Source organism: Chinchilla lanigera, unplaced genomic scaffold, assembly GCF_000276665.1.
Source record: "Chinchilla lanigera isolate Chin_1 unplaced genomic scaffold, ChiLan1.0 scaffold00147, whole genome shotgun sequence".
Taxonomy (NCBI): Eukaryota; Metazoa; Chordata; class Mammalia; order Rodentia; family Chinchillidae; genus Chinchilla; species Chinchilla lanigera.
The window spans coordinates 171,247-195,347 of record NW_004955548.1 but is presented as its reverse complement, the minus strand read 5'-3'; the positions used below and the strand labels follow the sequence as shown (position 1 = coordinate 195,347).

The 24,101-nt window shown below is 39.7% G+C and overlaps 2 protein-coding genes across 7 annotated transcripts in view; both read right to left on the bottom strand.

Moving 5' to 3' along the window:
- Gprasp2 (G protein-coupled receptor associated sorting protein 2) overlaps positions 1-22,906 on the bottom strand; it is a 30,245-nt gene extending 7,339 nt beyond the window's left edge. For 3 of the 6 annotated variants that reach the window (XM_013508532.1, XM_013508534.1, XM_013508533.1), the window contains exons 1-5: positions 19,809-22,906; positions 18,617-18,698; positions 17,673-17,885; positions 17,468-17,538; positions 12,369-12,527 (exon numbers count right to left, since the gene is read on the bottom strand). In XM_013508532.1, the coding sequence (XP_013363986.1) occupies positions 20,068-22,593 (2,526 nt within the window). In that variant the 5' untranslated portion in view covers positions 22,594-22,906 and the 3' untranslated portion in view covers positions 12,369-12,527; positions 17,468-17,538; positions 17,673-17,885; positions 18,617-18,698; positions 19,809-20,067. The remainder of the gene's footprint in view (positions 1-12,368; positions 12,528-17,467; positions 17,539-17,672; positions 17,886-18,616; positions 18,699-19,808) is intronic. The other 3 variants (XR_001232250.1, XM_013508536.1, XM_013508535.1) reach the window with 3 other exon arrangements.
- Positions 22,907-23,152: 246 nt separating this feature from the next.
- LOC106147374 (serine/arginine repetitive matrix protein 1-like) overlaps positions 23,153-24,101 on the bottom strand; it is a gene marked incomplete in the record, with an annotated part of 12,289 nt that continues 11,340 nt past the window's right edge. The window contains 2 exon segments of the mRNA XM_013508518.1: positions 23,153-23,228; positions 23,557-23,632.

Here is a 24,101-nt window from a genome sequence, read left to right as displayed (position 1 = left end):
TCCCCAGCCCCGCAAACTATAAATCTAACAAGTTAATATCCAAAATATATGAGGAGCACAAGCAACTCACAGCAAAAAAACAAATGACTTGGTTTGTTAAAAGGGCACAAGACCTGAATAGACATTTCACAACAGAACAAATACAAATGCCTAGTAAGTATATTAAAAATGCCCAACATCATTAATCCTCAGGAAAATGCAAACTGAAACTACTGAGATATTATTTCACTCCAGTTAAAATGACTATTTATGCAAAAAGACAAAAGTTAAGTGTTGATGAGGATGTGGAAAAAATGGATGCACACAGTGTTGAATGGAAACATTCAATGGAAATTCCATTCAATGAATGGAAATTAGTGTAGCCAGTATGGTGGTTCCTCAAAATGTTTTTAAAAATAGAACTACTATTTCAGTTAATAATAGTTCCATTAACTACTAATAGTAGTTCCATTAATCAATTAAAGAGATAATTACATTCCCATGTTTATTTTAGCATTATTCACAACTGCCAAGACATGGAATCACCAAAAGTATCCACCAACAGATGGACAGAAAAGAAAACATGTCATATATATGTTAGAATACTATTCAGTCAGTAAAAGAACAAAATACTGTCACTTGCAACAATATGAATGAACCTGGTGAGCATTTTGTTAAGTGAAGTAAGCCACGCACAGAAAGACAAACAGTGCATACCATAATCACAAATTTTTCTGTTCTTATGACAAAATATCTGAGATAAACAACTCAGGGGATGAAGGGATTATTTTGGTTGATTGTGTCTAAGATTTCAGTCCATGGTTAGCTAGTTTGAATTCTATGGGCCTGAGAAGATCATGGTGGAAGATCAAGGCACAGAAAATCTATTCACCTCATGGTGACCAGGAAGCAAAGAAAGAGGGAAATGGCCAGTGGTTGGCAGGTTTCCTTCTTTTTCTGCCTTTGTTCCATCTAGACCCCTACTTTTCTGGATGGTGTCTCTCATATTCAGGGCCAGTTTTTCTCCTCAGTTTGCTGTCCCACATGTCAATTTTCTCTGAAAACACTCTCATGGACACATCCAGAAGTGTGCTTTACTAATTTACTGGGCATTTCTCAATCCAATCAAGTTGACAATCAAGATTAACTATCGCATTTGTGGAATCTAAAAACATTCATCTCAGAAATTAAGAATGGTGATTTCAAGAAACTAGAATGGCTAGCAGGGAGAGGGCCTTGAGGAGATATTGGTCAAAGAATATGTAGTTATACATAAGAAATAAATTCAATAGATCTATTGTATAGCTAGGTGGCTACAGTTTATGATGTATTGTATTTCTGAAAAGTAAAAAAGAGAGTGGATGTTAAGTGCTTTCTACAAAAATGATAACTATGTGAAGTCATGTATTTGTTAATAAACTACATTCAGCCACTCAGATATATATACATTTCAAAGTATCATGTTATATACAATAAATACATTCATTTTTATCTGTTAATTAAAGAGGAAAATAAGCTAGAAAAAATCTTACAAAAGATCACAGTTTATAAAAAGACATAATAAATAATAACAATAATTCCTTTTGATCAGTACATATTTGCAATTTATGCAGTTTACAATCATATTGGGAAGTGGTTACATATACATGTTACAGATTGTTTGGTGTTTACAATCCTCTTCCCTTTTCCTTCCTCTCCCCCTTCTCTAGTTCCCCTAACCCTTGTTTTATACTTGTTGATATTTCTCATATTAGCTCATGTTATGAAGTCTTTTCTTGATGCTGAGACAAAATACCTGACACCCCAAGTTAAAGGAGGAAAATGTTATTTAGCTCACAGTTTGCAGAGGTTTAGTTCCATAATCAGCTGGCTCTAAGGCAGGGTGGATGGCAGGCAGGCATTGCAGAGAAGAAACAGTTCATGGTGGGCAGAAGGTTGCAAAGCAAGCAAGAGATAAACAAGCCTTTTTCTATCCCAAATATTTTACCCAAGCTATGGGGATTAAGGTGGTTCCAAAACAATCAGTGGACTGATTTAGTGATCACCCACCCTTAATCCTAACACCCTTACACCTAGCATTGCTCAGTAAATCAATCACACACTAGATTCTGGCACATCTGGAAAAGCTCCTCTTATGACTGCAATAGGCTTGGGGTGACATCTAGACACATGGCATGTAATGTTTACATTAATTGGGGATATTATGTTTGTGTACATGCATATCTTTATTCAACTTATTTCCCCTTGCCCTCCTCTTCCCTGGCCCTTATTTTCTTGGACTATTCCCCTATTGCAAGAAATCTGTACCTCTGTCCCTTTCTACTCATCTATTATCGTTTTCTTTGTACTTTGCCTCATTCAAATGAAATATACACTATATATGTCTCCTGGATATCTGTTTGGATCTGTTTCTTGGATTCCATTACTTTCCTAAGTTGGGCATTCATGGTTTCCATCATTTTCCTAAGTGCCTCCATTATTTTGCCTATGTCTACTCTGTATTCACTGAGCAAGTCCTTCATTCTGAGTGTCATCTCTTTTTTATCTGAGAGATTATTTCTGATCTGATTTTCTCTATAGCTCTGTTTATCTATTTTCTTTTTACTTTTGCTGCAATCATTTCAGGAAACTCAGGCTACAGTGGCTTCTCACTTCCTCTATCTCATTGATCCTTGGGTTTATCCTTGCTGGGCTGGAGGTCTGGGGTTGCATTTTGCTCTATCTTGTCATTTTATATTTTTTGAATTTGTTTTCTCTGTTGATACGTTTATGTTTCTTGTGTTAGGTAGCTGCATCATTAGTATCAAGGCTTACTTAGGAAATGACTATTTCTCTAGAAAATTGGTCTTTGTGTCTGTTCAAAGATCCTACCTTCCTAATTTATTAAAGATGAGGAGTTACTATATATTGGGCTCAGCACCCAATCCTTTGTTCCTGGACTATACTGATGATCATGACCCCAGACAATCACAATGTTGTCATACAAGGAGTAAAAACTGGTTACATGAGGTATGGCATACTGGCCAAGGTAAGATAGTATAATTAGCAATAACAATATCATCAAGCACAGCCTAGAAAATAACTTAGTGTGATAACTGTTAACTTGTTACTGTTAACTATAAAAGCAAGATCTATAGTTATAAAACAAAATCCAACACAAAGCAGGAACATATTTACAGTGAATTTCCTTTGGTAGGTTTAATTTACCTGAAAGGGGGGCTAAAAGAGGGATACAGTGCAAAACAGGGCAATAACTGCAGAGAAATATAGTAGAAGCAAGGCTGAACTATAAAGAATGATTACCCAAGCTTTGAGAAAGTGGAGAAGAGGACAGGAGATAAAGGATGTAAGAGAAAGCAAAAGAGTATCTATGCAAACCAGAAAGACAAGAGATAATGTTCATTCACATATAAATATCAAAGAATGTTGAAAAAAGTTGAGGAAAGAGAGAAACTTCATGAACAGTACAAAACAATGAGTGTCAGAACCGACACAACCGCCCACCCCCCAAAAAACTGATAGCAAAGGAAAATGAAACAAAGTAATAAACAAGGAGAAACAAGAAAAAAGTTCTTCTGTTGCCCACAGTTTTGTGGTAGTGTCCAGGTAAAGACCTGATCTGTGCTACATAGCCCCACTAAATTTACAGTAGGGTTAGTGCTGGGTGCTGTGCTAATCTTTGCCTCCATATATAAGAGCTGGGGCCAGAGTCATCAGGCAGCAGCTTTCCAGATGGCCTGCCCAAGTCTCCTTATCCTGATTGTCTCAGGACTGCTCTCCCATTTGCTGTTGTGCCCTCAAAGAGAGACAGCCTGAGAGTGCTCTCAGTATTTTGTACAGTTGACCCCTCTTGGACCTTGTGTAGCCTCCTCTGTTTCACACTGCTAGTTCCTCTATATGCTGGTCACAGGGCACAAATTGGGGAGTGCTGACTTCCTACTACTTGTCCCTCTGTGCCTAAGGTTGTTTCCCCACTGTTCTCAGGGTGAGGGGAGTGCTGATCCCCCAATCCTTTTCCCTTGCACCCAAGACTGTCTGTGCCACTGGTTGCAAGGTAAGACAAATACTGATTTCCAGCCCAAGGCTGCTTGAATTCTGCATCCACAATCCATGTTCTTCTCTTGTGCCAGTTGGTCTTGGGGCAGAAGTCATGCTATCCCTCTCACTACCCTCACCACTGCCACTGCAACCTCTAACCTTTTATCACTTGAGGTTCTAGTTTGCCACTACAGGTCATGCAAACAAAACAAAATAAAAACAAAACAAAACCAAAAACTGGTGGCATGCTGGAGAGGGAACAGCTTCCTTGTCACTTGCCCCTGTGTATGTTGGTGATATTTGCTTCCAGTCTGCACTGTCCTCTTTTTAGAGAAAGGAATAGATGCAAGGGGCCTTACATCCCAAACTTACCCTGTTTGGTTTAAATTAACCATAGTATTTCATTTTTTTTAGTAATTTGGCTTATTGGTACAATTTAGATATGCATAATGCTCACATTCTTCACAGGCAATTTATACCTGTATATGATATATCTTGGTTCCTTTTTTTCTCATTTCTCTCCCCTCTCTTTATTCCTTCTTATTTACAAAGTTTTGTTTCCATTTTATCCTCTTTTTCTCATGTTTAAATTTTCTCTGCCACCCCTCCAAAATTCCCCTTTCCTCTGAACAATTACCTCCTGTTTCTCAATATGTGTTACACATTTTGACTGTTATTTACACTTTCAGTTTCTCACACCAGAGAAAAAATGTGACAGTTACAGAGATGTGTCCGATTTATTTCACTTAAGAGTATGATCTCAAAGTCCATCCATTTTGCTATAAATGCCTCAAGTTTATCCTTCTTTATGGCTGTGTATTACTCCCTTTTATAAAAAAAACCCACAGCTTTTATATCCAGTCGTCAGTTGATAGGCATTTGGGTTGTTTCTATGATTTAGCTATTACAAACTGTGCTGCTATAAACATGGGTGCACATATATCACTGTAACCGCATTATTTCAGTCAGTAAGTTTTTGGGAAGCTTCCCCAATAGTAGTCTTGCTCCCCCAAGGTGGGAGACTCAAAGGCAACCCTGTGTGTTGGATAACTGCTTTATAAAGTCCTATGCCTATGTTTCATTTGATCATCAAGTCTCTTATTTCAGATTGATTTGGCATCAGGACATGTATCACTCACTTTCTTTCAGTCACCTGTGTTTTTAGTTGATTTTCTCTAAGTAGCTCCAATGTGACTCCTCCTGTATTCAGTCATATTGAAATTCCATTTCTCAAGAATCTGAAGATTTCTCATAAGGTTAGTTATTTGGGTTTGCTCTGTTTTCCTAATGTGAGCACTTATTGGAATGAATTTTCCTCTTGAAAGCTTATGAAGTGTCCCAAAATTTATTCAGTTGCATGGTAATTTTCATTAAGTCCCAGAATGTTTTTTTTCTTCTTTGATTTATTCTGTGCTTATTTATGAGTATGCTGTTAATTTTCCCAGAGCTTTTGCCTTTTCATAACAGTCTTCCATCATTGATTTCTACTGTCATTGCACACTGATCGAATAGAATGCATTGGGTAATTTCAATTGTTTTGTATTTACTTAAATATTTTTTTGTGGATTAGTATGTGATCTACTTTGGAAAAAGTATTATGTGCTGCTGAACAGAATGTATACGGTGTTGTGGATGGATGGAATATTCTGTATATATCTATTAAGTATATATGTTTAAGGGTGTGGTTAAACTCTGAAGTTCCTTTATTGGTTGTTTTTGTTTGCTTGAGGTGTCTCTTTGTGAAAGCAGGCTGTTAAAATTCCCGAGTATGATTATGCTAATATTATTTGATCTTTCAATTTCACCAATATTTATTATTTGAAGATAAGCCTCTAGTATTCTGTGCATAAATGTTTATCAATATTACCTCTTCTTATTACATAGTTTCTTTCATTAGCATGTAGTAACCTTTGTCCCTTCTAATCCACTTTATTATCTCTAATATGAGAATTGCTACCCCTGCTTGTTTCCAGGTCCTGGAGCATGAAATATTATTCACCATCCTTTAATATTTAGTCTATGAATATCTTTTTTGGATTAGATGAGTTTGTTGAATGCAATAAAATGCTGGATTCACTTTTTTGATCCAGTCTACCTGTCTGTGTCTTTTAATTCAATAGCTGAGGCTATTAACATTCAGGGATATTATTGAGATGTGTTCGTTATTTAGTCTTATTGTCTTTATATTTGTTGTGACAGCATTTGTTTCACTTTTCCTAAAGTTTCTTCTTGATGTTTATCGATTAACCTCACTACTTTCCTCTGTGTTTTCAGCTGTGTCCACTTCATTGTGTCTATCAAGAATAATCTTGCATATGTTCTGCAAAGCTGGTTTAGTATTCATATATCTTCTGAGATGGCCTTTTTCCTGAAAATATCTTATTTCTCCATCTATTTTGAAGGATAGCGTTGCTGGGTAAGTTCATCTGGGTTGGAAGTTATTTGATCTTTAGGCTTGAACTACTTCACTCTAAATTCCTCGGAGCTTTATGGTTTGTACTGAGAAAACTGAGGTGATTCTAAATTGTTTAATATGTGAAAATTTTTTTTCTGGACGCATTTAAAATTTTGGCTTTTTGCTGGATACTGAAAATTTAATGAGGATATTCCTTAGTGAACTTTTCTCTTTATCATAGTTGTTTTGAGTTGTATCAGCTTACCTGTATTTTAAAATCCTTTTTTTATTTGGGGAAGTTCCTTTCATAATTTCTGTATGTTGTTGAGTTCATCTGTTCCATCCTCGAGATTTTCTCTAACTCTGATTAGCCTTAGGTTGGTCTTTTTGTGGTCATCTAGTAGCTGCTGGGTAGTCTTACCTTGTTTTTTTTTTTTTTCTTCTTTGAGCTCTTTATTATAATGCAGTATTTTGAATTTTTCAATATCAGACATTCTATCTTCACATTGATAATTTCTCGTATGTATGAATTCTATACTGTTTTTTATTTCAGGTATTTCTTCGTGATATCTTTTTGAAGATTCTAAATCCTTGTGGAATCTGTCAAAGTTTGAACTGTTTTGGTTAGCTGGGCCAGTTTTTTACTTGTTTCTCCAAAATTCACCATTGGCATATTTTGTGTCTTTGCTGTAAATTTTGGTTCATTTCCTGTTTCAATTCTTCTATTTTCTTCATGCCTTGATTTTTAACTGCTGGCAGTCTCCAGTGACTCTTTCCCTCAACTCTGGGGACTTGGCAGTATGAAGCCACCAGAGGATTGCTCTGGGGCTGAGGTATAAACACTTAGCCATTCCCCAAAATGTCTTCTGGGCCCAGACCTGCACTACATAGCTATACTGTGGGGCACTTACATTAACATGCACCATCTGTTATCACTGGAAGGTTGCTTAGGAATCTGAGACTTACATTCTTCCCACTGTCTCCAAATGCATAAGATTCCTGATCCTGGTGCAATTCTCTGTAAGTGGGGAAGTAACCACTTTCCTTGTGCCTTCCAGCTGGCAGCCTGCCAACTGCCATTCCATACACCATGGTTTCTTCTCTGCAGCATGAAGCACCTCTATATTGCCTAATCTTATTTTCTTCTCCTAAGTTCCCTTTTATTCTCATGTATCCTGCCCTCACTTTGGTTCCTCTCCACACTATTGCCCTCCAGATTTTAGACACTATGTCCTGGAAGACCTGAGCTCCTGGCACTCACTGTGTCACCATCAAAATTTCCATAAAGTATATACACCATGGGTCTTTTAAAACAGTGGCAGAACTTTTCTTATTCCACCATTAAATCAGAATTCTCTTCAGAACACTGTGTGGCACTCTGGTCTAGAGCCTAAGCATGTGGTACCCTCCCTACCCTCCTCCAGTGTGGACAGGTGGCTGTGGCAGCACACTGACACATGTTGGGTCTTGATCCATTTTGCCAACATGTTTCTTTTGACTGATGAATTGAGACCATTTACTTTGGTGGTTATGACTGATATGTATTGACTTACTGCTGTCATATAATTTTCCTGTTGTTGGTTCCCTTTCTTTCCCCTCTGTTTGATGGCTTGCCTTGCCTGGTAAATTCTCTATATTGGTATTCATGGAATTGTCTTCATTATTTCTTTCTAGAATATCCTTCAGAGCACTTTGGAGTGCTGGTTTTGTGGTCCTGAGTATCTTAAGGTATTCTCTATCATGACAGTATCTTACTTCTCCATCAATTTTGAAGGAATGTTTTGTGCGATACAACAATCTTGGTTGGAGGTTTTCTTCTTTTAGGATATTAAATACTTCATTCCAAGCTCTCCTTAAGGGTCTGTGTTGAGAAGTCTGCTGTGATTCTGATGGTCTATTTCTTATAGCTGATTTATTTCTTTTCACTAACAGTTTTTAGTATTCTGTTCTTGTGCTGAATTTCTGGAATCTTTACCATTATATGCCTTTGTGCAGATTTTTTTGGTCATGGCTAATCTGGGTTCTATATGCCTCAGTTACTGTATGTCAAATTCCTTTTTCTATGCTTGGGAACATTTCTGCCATTACTTCTGTGAACAGGTTTTTTATATCATTTGTGTTTTCTCCTGCTTTTTAAATTTTCTGTTTACCATGTGTATGATGTTAGAATTGCTATCCATGTTCGTTTTCAGGTTCCTGGTGCATGAAATGTTTTCCATCCTTTAATTTTTAGTCTATGAATATCTTTTTGAGTTTCTTGAATGGAAAAGATTACTGGATTAGTTTTGATCCGGTGTGCCAGTCTGTATCTTTTGATTCAAGAGTTGAGTCCATCAACATTGAGAGATATTACTGAGATGTGTTGGATACTCTTATTGCCTCCCTTATCTGTTGGTGTATTGTTTGTTTTACTTTTCCCAATGTTTTTTGTTGCTGTTTATCCAATGACCTCACAAGTTTTCTCTGGGATTTTAGCTGTGTCCAATTCATTGCTTTCTCAATACTCTTATGCATTTCCTCTACAGCTGGTTTAGCACACATGTATTTTCTGAGCTGATCGTTTTTCATGGAAGTATCTTATTTCTCCATCTGTTTTGATGGATAGCTTTGCTGAGTATGTTAATCTGGGTTGGACGTTATTTGCTCTTAGGTATTGAAATATTTCACCCCAAGCATTTCTGGCCTTCAGGGTTTGTGCTGAGAAGTGTGCCATGATTTTATTTTGTTTATCTTTGTAGGTGATTTTTTGTTTTTCTCTGACTGCCCTTAAAATTCTGTTCTTTTTCTAGATATATGTGAATTTAATAAGGATATGCCTTGGTGAACTCCTTTGCCTGAAACTGCTCTTTTAGTTGTCATCTAGTAGCTACTGGATAGTCTTCTCATGTTCTCTGATTCTCTTTTTGATTTCCTTGAAGTCTGTATTATAGTTCAGTATTTTGTCCTCAATATCAGAGACTATTGTCTTCACATTGGTCATTTGTGCAATATATGAATTCAATACTATTTTTATTGCAATTACTTATCTGACATCTTTTTGAGGATTCCATGTCCTTGTTGATTATGTCCTTCAAATTTAGAACTGCTTTGAGTAGCTTCGCCAGGTTTTCACCTGTTTCACTAAAATTTACCATGGCTATATTGAGTATAATTGCTGTGAACTTTTGATACATTTCCCATTTGAACTCATCTATTTTCTTTATCCCTTCTAACAACTTTTTTTTTTTAGTTTTTTTGAGACAAGGTCTTGATATGCAGCTCAGGCTGGCCTTGAGCTCACTTTGTAGCCTAGGCTGGTCTCGAACTTGAAAAGATCCTCCTGCCTCAGCCTCCCGAGTGCTGGGATTACAGGCATGTGCCACCACGCCCTGCTGTTCTTCTAACAACTTTTTACAGATTTCTGCTGTTATTTGTTATCCTCCCCCTTTGTAACTATTTGCTTTCTCTTGGGAGAGTTAGGAGGGTCTTGGAGATCTTCTCTTTCCTTGTTTCCAAATTCTCCTATTTGTATCTATATCTATATTTATATCTATATCTATCTTTTAAAATTATATATGGCCCCGTTTTCTCCTCCCCTTATTTTGAGGAGGTTACTGCAGGTTGGAGACTAAAGACATGATGAGTGTTTGCTGTTCATCTGGAGATTTTTAGTATGATATTGCCTCTCCATGAATAAATTTCAACTTTGTGTATTTAGTGCTAGTATTTACTCCTGTTATTCACTTTAAGTGAGAGTGAGTCTGTCCCTATGTTTTGTGAAAATAATTGCTCCTATTTATAATAGCATCCACAGATTCAATCTTACAGCACTTCTATATGATAGTCTTTTCAGTTATTCTTCCCTCCTTTATCTAGCTCTTTGCACACTGACAATTTATTATTTGTGGTTGCTCTGCAGTAAGGTAGGTGAGTTGGAGCTGGGAGAATGCGAGGTGGAATAATGAGTAGTGTTAGGCACTAAGAGGGAGGATTGAAGGAGAGGATAGTAATAGATGAGAAGAAAAAATTGATAAGGTTTCCAACTATTTTGGAGTACTTTTAGTTGAGTTGAATGTTTAGTATTGTGGGTTTTCAGATGACATTTTGTATGGGCAAGGATAAGATATGGGAGAAAGGGGGTTCACTTTTTGGTTAAGAAAAGGTATGTGGTTACCAGAAGTTGCTGATAGGAAGGACAGTAGAACAGGTAACATGTGGAAAAGCCACAAGCTTAGGTTGGGAAGGATCAAGGATTACACTAGCACAGACAGGAGTGACTGTGAGTGATCTAAGTATGATGAATTTAAGAACTTGGGAAGAGAAGTTTCCATGTTTGGAAAAAAGAATATAGGAATATGCAAATAATATTGTTTCAGGGCTTGAGCAGAGGAAACTATATAAAGAGTTGAGAGAAGGCTAACACCTAGACATCTTTTAAATCATACCCAACGGACAAATAAACATGACTAGCAACCTAATAAACACATAAAATCATAAAAGAACATAACATAGCAGCATGTTACTAAATAAAACACAAAAACTTAAACCAATCAGATGTCTGATTGAAACACAGATTAGATACTCCAGACTCAGGACCTCTTTCTGCTAGGTTGCATGCATTCTTACAGTCTAATCAAGTCTTGAGTTCTTGGGTTGGGGACTCTTGCTGTCCCTCTCCTTGGATGTGATGGTGGGTTTGGCAGGCAAGTTCACTGGCATTCAATTGTCTACTAAGTCAGGATTATTCCAATGAAATCAACTGATCTACAGCAGTAACAGTTTAGTCCACCGCAGTGGAATCTATCAGGGCTAGTTGAGAAGCAACACACCATAAGACCCCTGTTTTGGGTCTCCCTTTAGCCCAGAGAAGATATCCATAGCTATCATGTAAGCACTATAACCCAAGTCTTGACTCACAGTTAATGTGTTGTAAATGTGATGGCTGTGTCTCTCCTCCTGGTGAACAACAGCATTGAACAGTAGTTTTATAGAATCAGTTACCTAAAGATCAGGAGGTTGGGGGACTGTGTAATCCCAGAGGAGAGAAGAAAAAAAAGGAAAAAAAAAAAAAGTCCTCTGCTCTGTGGTATGAGAAGGAAATAGGAATGGATCAAAAAGTCCTACTGATGTGAAGGGTATGTGTTTATATATTTAAAAAGGTACAACAGAGCAAACTGTACAAACTCGGTAGTGGGAAATGGGAATGGGATAAGATTCTATAATTGGTATGAATATTACAGAAAAAATTTAAGGGAGTCAACTGTAAAGGTAGAAGGGAGAGAAAAGTAAAACTGACAATGAAAAAAACACAGGAGAAAGAGGTCAAGTGAAGAGATATGGGTAAAAGCAGGAAAGGATATAAGTGAACAGGGGAGAATTCCCTTACCCTCTATTAACTAATGGGAGAAAAAAAAAGTAACAGTAGGCAAAGAACACATACACAGATATTCTCACAAAAGAAAAAAAGTGTAAAATAATGGAATAAATATGTGGGGGAAAATGAATAGAAGGAAAATATCGAAGAGTAAAAACATAAAGAAATAAAATTAAAATAATACAATCAAAGAATACTAAAAGAAAATTTTCTATTGTTTTGGACACGTGGCTTTTTTCCTCAGATGAGTTATGAAGCAGAACTCAGGGCAGGTGTCTTTGTTCATACTAGAAGTTTAAGGTGGCAGTCTGAGCCCAGAACTCTGCTGAGTATAGAGATCTGCTTGCAGTGGGAACAAGGTGCTAACGTGAGCTTACAGCCCTGGTATTTCAGGTGGTACTGGCTTCTGACAGTAGGATACAAGTCTGTGATCACCAGTCCCTGCCTCAATGGACTCCCGCCAGTCTACCTTCCACCTGCTGGCAGTCTCCTGTGACATCCTTCCCTTACCCACTCCGGGAACTTCGCTGTGTGAAGCAACTGTGGAACTGTTCTGGGACTTAGGCTCAAACACCCAGCCCTTTCCTATAATGGCAAACCTACCAGCTTCTGCTCCATGGGACTGTGTCCTTGGGTGCTTGTTCCATAGTCATTCACCAGCTGTTGACTCTGGAGAGCCTCTCAAGAAGCAGTGTCTCCCATTCTTTCTGCTGTCTCCAACTGCGTAAGTTCCCCCTGATCTTGGTGCAGGTCTCTGTTTTTCTGTGGGCAGAAAAGTTACTATTTTCACTTTGGCTCCCAGCTGGCAGTTACTGAGCCAGTGTTCTCAATGCCACCTGGTCTCCCTTCTACAGCAGTGGTCTATTTCTTCTGTATCACTTAATTTTATTTTTTTTCCTCTGTCAGTTCCCTCGTGGTTGCTGTGTACCCAACACTCACGTCAGTTCTCTCCAAGCTTTTGTTTCCCAGACTCTAGATACTTTGTCCTGGAGAAATTGGTTGCTGGCAGTCACTGCTCTGCCATTTCCCTCTCCCCATCTGAAATAGTAAAAATCTTAGGCTTGGAAGTCATGCAGATTGATTTGTATCATATTTCCAGAATCCAAGCTTCCTTCTCTATGCTACCTGGCCCACAACACTAGCTGTGTTATTCAATAAGCTTTCAATATATGATGTAAAGAAACAAGTGCTAAAATAAGGGGTTAGAGGTGTTGCTCAGTGGTAAACTGCTTCTGTGGCATGCATGAAGCCCTGAGTTTGGTTCCAGGCACATGGGAAAGAGAAGGAAAGGGGATTGCTAAAATAATAAAATAAGGATAAATAAAATAATGGGAAGCACTAGATGCAGGAATTGCTTCCTGTCAAGGGGCAAGGTTTAAGAATGACAGTATCAGAAAGATTTTACACAGACTGTGCCATTTTATCTGAGCCTAAAAGAGGAATATGTTTCTCCTTGGCAGAAAAATAAATTGTAATAATACTGCAAATTGTGTGGGGAGCATAAAAAAGGCAAAGAAATAGTAAACACCCCATATATTTGGGAAATGGACAGTCTGGTATGGCTTGGGTGCAGGCAGTGAAGCAAGGCCTATAATAAGATGAGGCAGCTGAGAGTAAATGTCTGCTTAAAATTATTATGTCATTATAGTATTGGCCTTGACTTAGAAGACTATGTTGGAAGGAGATGGAAAGACAGAACTGTATGGAAGGGCACAAGGCCTTGCAAATCTTGACAGGGAATCTGGTTATACTTTATAGATGAGATACCAATGAAGGCTGCTCTCTGAAATTGAGAGCAGAGTCAAGGGTCAGTGGGTGATAACAGTCCACATGCTGTTGGAAGATACCTTTCTTTCATGAGTAGCAAGAAGACAAATCCTCTCTAATTTTACCCTCAGGCAGCAACATTTTATATCAGATGACATCTGAACTGGCCCTGATGTATTTATTACACTTATAATATTTATCCAAAAAGGGGGAAGAAAGGCCTTGGTGAGTGATGAGATTTTTATTTTGAACATATCCTAGGAAAAATTAAGCGACCCTTTCCCTACAAGTCCTACATGAGGAGTAATTAGAACACAATTATCTTTTTACTTGCACACATATGCACGCATAGACACATACGTGCGTGCGTGAACACACACAAACACTACTCATACTGTTTGTTTTTTGGGTTTTTTTTTTTACTGAGACTGAATAATTCTAGAGGCATGAACTGGGTAAATATCTGCTTCAAAGTATATACGAAACTTAGAACTATCTGACCAGGCCACAGTTTGAAGTTTCCCAAATACAAATCCAGTACTCACATACAACAGAAACTTCATGGTGAAAGTATGATGACAAGGATAGATAGATAGGTAGGTAGGTAGACAGACAGACAGATAGATGACAGACAGACAATAGAAAGACAGACTTTAAAAACATCTAAATTGTAAGTACACAGCACAAAGACATAATACTGCTTCTTTATACACAATACTTTGGTAGGCTCTGTGTCCTTCATTTTAACTTGATGTATGGTACATAGGATCAGAGGTAGACGTTACATGTATTAATTTGGAGATGGTTGTTAAAACTACAATGACACCACTGCTCTGACATCAATTCTTTGACACCAATTACCCATAGTTAGTATCAGACTCTACAGATTTAAGGCACCATTATCAAAATTACTGCTCTCAGATTTAAAAACATTTCGTAGGCCGTCACCCATACTTCTGATTTACCAGTATAAGGGTTCCCACATCATCAGGGCTCATAATTCACTAGCACAAATCAAAGAATTCAGGAAAGCTATTATGCTTAGTTTATGGTTTTATTATAAAGGTATATGTAGGACATAGTGTGGAAGGGTCCTAGCCCCAGTTTCCATGCTTTCTACCTGTAGAGTTAGAGCACACCACTTTCCCTGGACAACTGTGTGTGTACCAATCAGAAAGTTCCACTTAGCTTTCAGGTTCAGAGTTTTTATGAGAGACTTCATTACTTAGCTATGATTTATTAAGTCATTGGCTATGTGACTGAACTCAATACTCAGTCCCACTATCCCCCTTGGAGGTTGGGCTGGCCCAAAGTTCCAACCTTCTAATCACACGATCTTTTCTTCTGATAACCAGCTCACATCCAGAAGTTACCTAGGAGTCTAGCATAAGTCATTTCATTAGCATGGGAAAGAAACTCCTATCACTCAAGGATATTTCAAAGATTTTTGAAGTTCCGTGTCATGTACCAGGAAGATTGGATATTTTCTTTATTATGTTACACCATGCTTGAGATCTTCTCTTTTTGTCAAACTTTAGAAGACAGACAAGAGACAACAGAACTTGAATGAAAAACCCAGAAAGTGAACATTGGTCCTGATGCTTATAATACCAGAACTTTGGAGTAGAGGGCAGAAAATACCAAAGAAATGCTTGAAGAGATAGAAATATTGATTACCTACCATAATTTTTATATATACATATATATACATATATATATATATATATATTTACCACTGTGTGTCATAAATATGTAGAACTATCATGTATCAAAAAATAAAAATAAAATAGCAAAAGAGGCAGAGATCATTGTTCCCAGCTCCTGCCATAGGGCTCCTAAAACTCGTACTTCCTTAGTAATAGGTATACTAGGAACATCCTTTGTCATACTACCTGGTTTTAGTTTCCTGGTTTCCAACACAAGAACTTCTAAGGACTTTGGGCCTTTGGAATCTCTGCAGTGAAAAGATCTGTATGCTAATGTAATGCCTGGTGACTGGGTCCCCTAGGTAGCTTCAAGATCAGTCCGGTCATCAGAAAGACCAAGGCATGATTAGAGGGTTTGGAGTCTTTGTGCCACCCCATGTCCTTCAGGGACAGGAGAGAAGCAGCAGATTAAGTCAATCACCAATGGCCAATGATTTAATCAATCATACTTACGTAATGAAAATTCTATAAAAAACCCTAAGTGATGGAGTGGGAAAGATTCTGGGTTGATGAATGTACTCATTTGCTCAGAAGGTAGACCATCCCAACTCCACAGACAGCAGGTCCTACAGTTGGAACTATTGCAGACCTTGCCCTATGTAGGACCATCTGCTTTCACCTACACCATTTATCTTTTATAATGACCAGTAATAGTATGTAAAGTGTTTACCTAATTACTATCAGCCTTTGGAACAATTATTGAAGCTTAGGAGGGTTGCTGGAAGTCTAGATTAGTAACCAAGTCAGAAGTGTAAGTGACCTAAAGATTCACTACTTCTGATCATTATCTACAGTGAGTGATAAACCTGTGGGACTGAATCCCTAATGTGCTGCGTCTGCCCTATGGGTAGTGGTTTTGCCTGGTTGGGAGAGTTAGAGTCTCCTTGTGGAGGTGTTTTCTAGGTTCTTTCTGTCCTGAGCACAGAAGTGATCAAGATGCCCACAAATGGTAGTTAAGTGTTACTAAATATAAGAAGAGAAACAGGTTCTGCAGAGTTTGGGCCAAGTAAAAGTAGGAAAGAAGTACACCCTACACTGTGAGAGTGAGCTACCATGCAAGAGTGAACACAGTGCCAAAAACTTCATGTGGACTGTCCTTTTTGTATTACCCAGTCTTCAGGCTCCTCGGGTGTAGGCCATCCTACCAAAAACCCACTCAAGTTTTCATAAGAAGTTCATGTGCAGGGCTTTGGGAACTGTTCGGTGCAAGTGTTCTAGGATCTTGTCATTCCTCTTTCTCAGCGAGTTTTAGCCTTACTGTCCCAGTGTCAGAATTGAAATCAATATAAGACACCTAGCTGATGCCCTCTGAGAATTACTTGGTACAAACTCCCCACATGCTCTGTGTCAGAAGTGCTGTGAATAAAAGTTCTCTTCTACTTGTTACTTGGGATGCCTGGGAGGGCTCAGAAAGAGCACAAAAATCTATGAAGAAGCTGCTAAGATGGGACCAAAGGAAGAGAAGTGGGGTGAGAGCGAAACATAAGGGCATATAGGGGTATGCAGAGGGGAATCTGTAAGGTTATCCATGAAGCACTTTCTGTAAGTGGGCACAGAAAGACCCTCCTATCTGGCACACAACAGCAGGAGCAGGTAGCTTCACATGATTCAGCAACTCTGTGTTCCTAAATGGGAGGGAGCTGCTGCAAGGCACTGACATCCAAGAACCCTCTTAAGGCTTGAGAAGGTTGTAATATGGCAACGAAAAATCCTACATAAAAATCCCAAAGCATCTAGGTTCTCTCCTCTTGCGTGTCTCCTCTTCCCTTCCCTACATCTGCACAAGTTGAGGTTAACTAGCTGCATAGTTAGCCAGCAGAAACACTAGAGCATGAGTTCCCCTCTCATCCCACCATCCTTCCCTCAGATTTGAGCCAGTCTCAGCCATCTCTACCGCCTGCACACTCTCATTAAGGAAGACAAACAATAGAGACTGCCTATAGGATGGGAGAGTGGTTACCATCTCTACCCCCGCCATTCCAGATCCAGAGCCATAGGAGTTCACAATGTGTCACTTCACCATTTCCCCACTCTGGGGTCCTGATGCCTACACCATTCATATCCTCTCCCCAACACACAGAACCACAGAGGTAAATGGGAAGCTTAGCGATAAAAGCTGAGGCTGTTTATATGGCAAGAGGAAGTGTGAATGCCCAAGGCACTTTAAGCACCAGCATCTAATCTCAGCGGCCATGTCCTAGGGATGGCATTTCCCAGCCTCATACCCACCTCCTTCCATAGCAACCGTTGATTCTCTGCACGAATGTTTCCCTCAGGATAGCTGCCCAGTTCTCAAGCTCCTGGACAAAAGATAGACCTGGCTAAGACAACTGCAATTGCCTGAGGTGGTTTTCTTTACTAAAGAACGCTGAAATTCTGGTCACCTAAAAAATCAGTTTTCAAGCTAATGTAGCATGTAGGGATACCTACTCACCTGAACATCCTGCCACTCTATCCACCTGTCTCAATTGTCAGGTATGTCTGTCCTGTCCCTTCTCCATACAGGTAAATACACCTTTCTGCAGCCCAAGCGAGTGCCTAGTCACATCACCCACCATCAGTTTCAGTCTCATACGATGGCAGAGTGATCTAGGCTGTACCAGCTGCCCTGCAGGTTGGACTGCAGAATCTTCACACACATGATCTGCTGTGAAAAATATCAATAAGCAAAACAGTCAAATTAAATTTCCTCCACCAGGATGCCCACTGTTAACACTGGTGATTTGTAAAGGGAATCTAAACGTCCACTTTGCCCTACTTCATTTAACCTTCATATAGTAGACTCAGGTAGAAAAAACTCACATTGCACCATCAGGAAAATGACACAGTATTTGAGGGAAGTCAACACAGATTACTGGGTATTTTAGGGCACTGCTGGGCTCACTTTCTACTAATTTATTTTCCATCCAGGTAGTGGCTGATTTTAACTTGTAATCTGTAAATTATTTGTCCATTTAGTGTTTATACAACACTAAATGTTAAAATATATTGCCCTGTGAGACATTCCAGTTTGATATTTAACTCAGCAAGATTATTCTAACATTTAATTGCCTAAGTGTGAAATTTGACATATATTATACATTCATATTTTGTATGTTGTATAGACACCTATCTCCAATTCTTTTCTTGATGTTAGTTGTTCATTGTGTTGGTAATCTTTAATGTTCACTTATAATTTACATGAGTCATAATTGTATCATTTTAAAAACTTACAGCATCCTCAGACAAAAAAAGACATAACATTGTTCTCAGGTCTAAAAATATTTGTATTTCTCACAAGTTTGGAATTCCTCTTTAATTTTATCCCTGACTTCTGAAATTCTCCTGGGTGTATGGTATTTTTTTAATTGTGATAAAATACATTCAGCATAAACTTACCATTTTGTACAATTCAGTGACATTAAGTACATTTTCAGTGTTGTACAACTATTATCCCTGTCTAGTTCCAGAACTTTGCCATCTAAAAAGGAAATGTTATGATTATTTGAATGTAATAATCATGTGAAAAAGTTGCCATTATAGTATCATCAACAGACTAGCAGAAACTTGTTAATGTTTTTCTTTAAATCATTCCATTTAAAGCTAATTTTTTCTGAAATCTCACCCATTTACAAATTTTCTAAATGACTTCATCTCAAAATTCTTTTTTACAACACTTTAATTTATTCATTTATATAACTGTAGCCCTTCCAGTATGCCCACCCAGAACTTGAGACACCAGAGGTATGCACATTAAATATTTATTTCCTCAATGTCCATCTCAGAAAAATTTTAGTACTATATGTAAATTTAATTCTGCACTGCAGAATATATTAAATTATTTAGAAAGACATTGAAGCTGCATAGAAATTGTAGTTAAACACATTTTAAAAATAGGGTCTAATTGTTCGTAGATGCCATATTTTTCTGTTTCACTAAATGTAATACTGCCCATGTCATTTCATGTCAATACATCAACCTATACATGATTATTTCAATGGATGCATGGTATTTCCATAACTAGGATCATAAGGGAAATCCTATCGAGTCCATTTAATGGGAGTTTTTCTTTAACCCTCTAGGTGGCACTGATGCAACACCTGTACTTTGAATGGTAAAATATGCAGAACTGGCTTGCTTAGTTCCCTTAAATGGACTTCATTCTGACTTTCCAAATGTATCACTCACTAAACTCCGACCTACTTCAAGCATACTGGGTATATTTATGCTACTGTAATATACTTTCTAATTACACACTTTTCTTCATACCACCATGGCCCACTTTCAAGCAAGACTTGTCCTTTCCTATCCTTTGGTAACCAATTTAAGTGGATGCCTCTTCTCTGAAGCATTCCTATAGTACTACAGTTCACAGCAATCACTCCTTTAAAATCTAAGAATGGGATTTTCTAATGAGCATATATACTCATCACACCAATTACTTGTGGCTATAAGTGTGCACAATGTATCTACACCTCATTTTTAAAGTGAAGAAGGGTCATTTATGCCTATTTTAGCATCAAACTTTATTGAAAACACAGACTCAAGTAGAGAACCACATATTTAAACAGTGAATGGCAGGGTAGCTTACTCAGATGACTCAGTTCACTGGAAGGTCAACACCAAAAAATTTCACAATCTGCACAGCAAGACAAATATCAACAAATACGTTTTCAGTTCTAATATTCATTTGGCATCCACAAAATGATCCAGCTTAAAACAAGAGGTCAACAAGTTAACAGCAGCATTAAAAATATAAGTTACAACATAAAACCAGACTGTGAACACTAAAGCACTATTCACGGCTCTTTGGGAACATAAGGCTGATCAGCAGCAGGTGGTTAACCACATTAACTCTGTTGTCCCACCTCAGGATCATTCTGATTGTCTATTTGGACTTGCAGTTGCTTAGCCAACTCCTCAAATTCATGGAATGCAGAAATAAGTGGCTCAAGACTGAAATCATCATCAATGAAGGCCAATGCCCCACTTCTTATAATATTACTGATATTCTGAAACATTTTAATAACAATCTGAATGTTAGCATTTGTCTCTTCTATGTTAAAAAGACCCACGAATACTGACAGAGCTTTGGCACTGAATAGTTTTTTGGCCACCTTAAGATTTTCAGACAAGTTCAACATCATTTTCAGAATATGAAACTTTGTTCTTGCATTGCCTGTGGTTAACAGGGAAAGAAACCCAGACATATAATTGGCAATCAGTGTGTGATAGTCAGTAGTCATAGTGAGGTGTCTAAGCATCATTATTCCAGTCAGCTGCTCAAGGGAATCCACACCATGAGAGAGGGTTTCCTCACACACTTGGCATATGAATGTCTCAATCATATTTAGATTTGGATATGGTGGAGCCATGTGAACCATGTTTTCCAAGAAACTTGTCCTAACACGGGAGGACGGATAATTCAGCAACGTTTCAATGAGAGAGACAATGCCTGAATCCCGAATGAAATCTCGGGTAAATTGAGAAGCACTTCTCATACCCATTGCAATTTTAGAGATTTCTTGAATAAAAGGGTCCTGAATTCTGTCCATTAATAGAAGGAGTTCTTCAAAATCTCCAGCCCCAATTTTAAGTTCACACTGTATGCAGCTACAAGCCCAATTCTCAGGGTCTGCACTCTCCTTGATCTTAAGATGTTCACGAATTTCTTGGACTGACCGGTAGGAAGGATCATATTGAAATGGGAACACAGATTCAAGCTGATCAGGTTCAAACAAAAAATCTTCCTCGTCCCCTTCTGAGCTAAGTTCTAGGTTCTTAGGCTTTGTTTCAACTGCTTCATAAGACCCTTCAGGAATTCTAAAAGAGGTTAAGGGTGGGAAGCCAAACACACGACAAGGACGTTTGAATCGAACAGTGACCTCATCCCAGGATTGGGGCCTGGATGATACCTTAGGTTCTTCCTCCACTGAATCTCCAAACCTGCATTTGACCCTGTATACAGGACTAGGATTCAGGTCAAAGCAGGCCTCATCTCTATCCCAGAACCAGGATCCAAATATGGCCTCTTCTTCAGACTCAGGTCTGGCCTCTTCTTTGGCCAGAGCCCCCAAACTGGACTTTTCTTCAGTCCAGAACAATGATCCACCAATGGCCCCCTCCTCAGCCCCTGACTCAGAGTCACAAATTGCTGAAGCTCCAGCCTCCAAATTGGCCTCTTTTTCTGCCCAGAACCAGGACCCAATAATGACTTCTTCCTCATACCTGGGCTCTTGTTCAGTTCTATCACTGTTTTTAACATCATTCTGGGCCCTGGGTTTCAAGATGTCATTAGGCTCTTCTTTTTCTCTGGGCCTGAATCTACTATTGGCCTCTTCTCCAGGTAAAAACCAAGACTCCTTATACAACTCATCTTCAGACTCAGATTCAAAACAGTCCTCTCTCTTTGTTCTGAGTTTGGACCTGGTATTTGTCTCTTCTCTCACTCTGGACCTGAACAAGTTATTGGTATTCTCCCCAGCCCAAAAGCAGAATGGGTTGCTAGCCTCATCCTCAGACCCAGACCAAGAATCAAAATAGGTCTCTTGCTTGGATCTGGGCCTGGACCTGGGGTTAGTCTGATGTTTAGCCCTGTGCCTCGACCTGGTATTAGCTTCTTCCCTGGGCCACGATCTGACACTAGTCTCTTCTCCAGCCCACAAAGAAGATACGGCAGAGGTCTCATCTGCTGACCAAAATCCAGATTCATTACAGACTTGCTCTCTGGTTCTGGGCGTGGGATAGCACCAAGAACCCCCGTTAGTCTCCTGCCCTAGTACAAACCAGGGTTGGACTAGTGTCTGGACCTGAATGCCAGAAAAGGATTCAGCATCCACATCGACCAGTTCTGCATCCATAGACAAGTCTTTCGATTTACTAACTGACCCGGAATCAGTACTGACCAGTGGCCAGGTGACAGCATTAGACTGGAATGCTCCATCTGACTGAGATAATGCCTCAGCCCCAAACTCAGTCTGTGACCATGCCAGAGAATCATCTTTAGGCCTTGCCCCAGGGATTGCCTTGGCCTCAGTCTTAGGACGTGCACCACCTACTACCCTCCCATCATTTTTGGGCCTTGCCCCAGCCATGACTGGGGACTCAGTTTTGGGCCTTGCTCCAGCTATTTCTGAGGCCTCTGATTTGAGTCTTGCCCCAGGCATTGCTAGTGACTCAGTTTTAGGCCTTGCCCCAGGCACAGACTTGGACTCAGTTTTAGGCTTTGCTCCAGGAGTTCCCTGGGTCTGGGGTCTAACCTTGGGTCTGACCACCAAAGGGACTTCATTCTCTCGTTCAGTCCCTCCCATGCCCTCTTCCACAGGTTTTCTTTCAGGCTTGGCCTGGGCACCATGCTCAACTTCTGCCCCAGTCATGGTAAAAAGCAACAGAGAAGGCTCAATTAAGTACCTGCACCACAATTTCAGTCTCTACAAGAGTTCTATCACAGGTCTATACCTTGACACTCTGTTTTGATGATGCAGGAGATAAAGTGGAGAAGACGTCTTAAAATCGATACAGCAGTTACTCAGGCTCCTACCCAAGCACAATCTCAGTCAATAATACAGATAAAGTGCAGAAGAGGCACAACCAGGCTGGGGAGTGCTGAGTGGCTCCTGGCTGTAGGCAGACCTGTTGAACGTGGTGGGCAGCAGAAACTTCAGTACCACCAGAGCAGTCACTGGAGGTGGACCTAGGGAAAGACAACAAAATGGGTACTGAATCTCTCATTCAATTGTGTTGCCTCATGCAGAGACCGGTGCTGAGAGCTAGGCAGAAAAACTAAGCTACGGGGAAGTCTCTCTGTCCCTCTTGCCTGCTACAAAACAGGCATGGGGATGACAATGGAGGGGCACAGAAGCCCCACGATGCGACCCTAATCACCCAGCTGGTCTCCACTACTCCACCCAAAGGTGAACCCACATCCATACAAACCTGCACTGGTGTGATGCAATTTCCACTCCTTTCTTTGTTCAGGTGGTATGAAGCCCTACAGCCGACTGCAGGGGTCCTACAGACAAACATACAGGAGAGAATGGAGTCTGAGTGCTCAGGAGACAGGCATGCACCCTGGCCAACGCAAATCTCTCTCTTCCTCAGTTGAACGGTCTCATTCCTCCCAAGGGTCCTGTCTCCTGCTGCCAGGTCTTCTCCCACTCACAGCCCAACCTACACCTACTCCAACATTCATAAAATATCTAGCAGAAAACAGACAGGGAATGCTGTGGCAATGTGCAAAGCTAGCAAAGGAAACGTTTCTGCGGTCCTACACCCAGTTGGGTCAAAGTCACCTGCCCCTCTTCGTCAGGAGCTGTGCCCTGCATTGCCCCCCTTCTCACCAGCCTCCAGAGATCTGAGCCGGAGCCTGTCTCCTCCTCTTGTTTTGCTGAAGAACCGACCAGCCTTAAAGCAGGCCTATGGGCAAACAGAAGAAAAGGTTGAGAGAAGTCAGGAAACACTGACAACAGCTGAGCCTGGTGCACAGAGCAACACCAAAGACAGGAGTGTCCACATCCTCTACCCCTTTCAAGATTTAGGGACGTGCTGCTTTAATATTCTCCTTTGATTTGGTCCCTGTTGCAGCGTGCCAGAGGTAAGAAGCCTTCTCTTGACTCCATCCCTCTTCCCATTCCTTCCACCTCCAATTCTGATGATTCACCACTAGGGGTACCACCCTCCTTACCCTGTGCAGCATAAAACGGGAATGGCATAGCATCTTCTAGAAAGCCTGTTGCGAAGTCTTAGCTATGACTCCCTCATCGCCCCCTGCACACGCCCATCTTTTCAGGCCCCCAGTCTGGGGCGCACGACGTGTGGGGGCGTAGGGACAACACCTGCACCGTCCTTAGGCAGGGTAAGGTTAGGAGGCAACACTGGAAGCCTC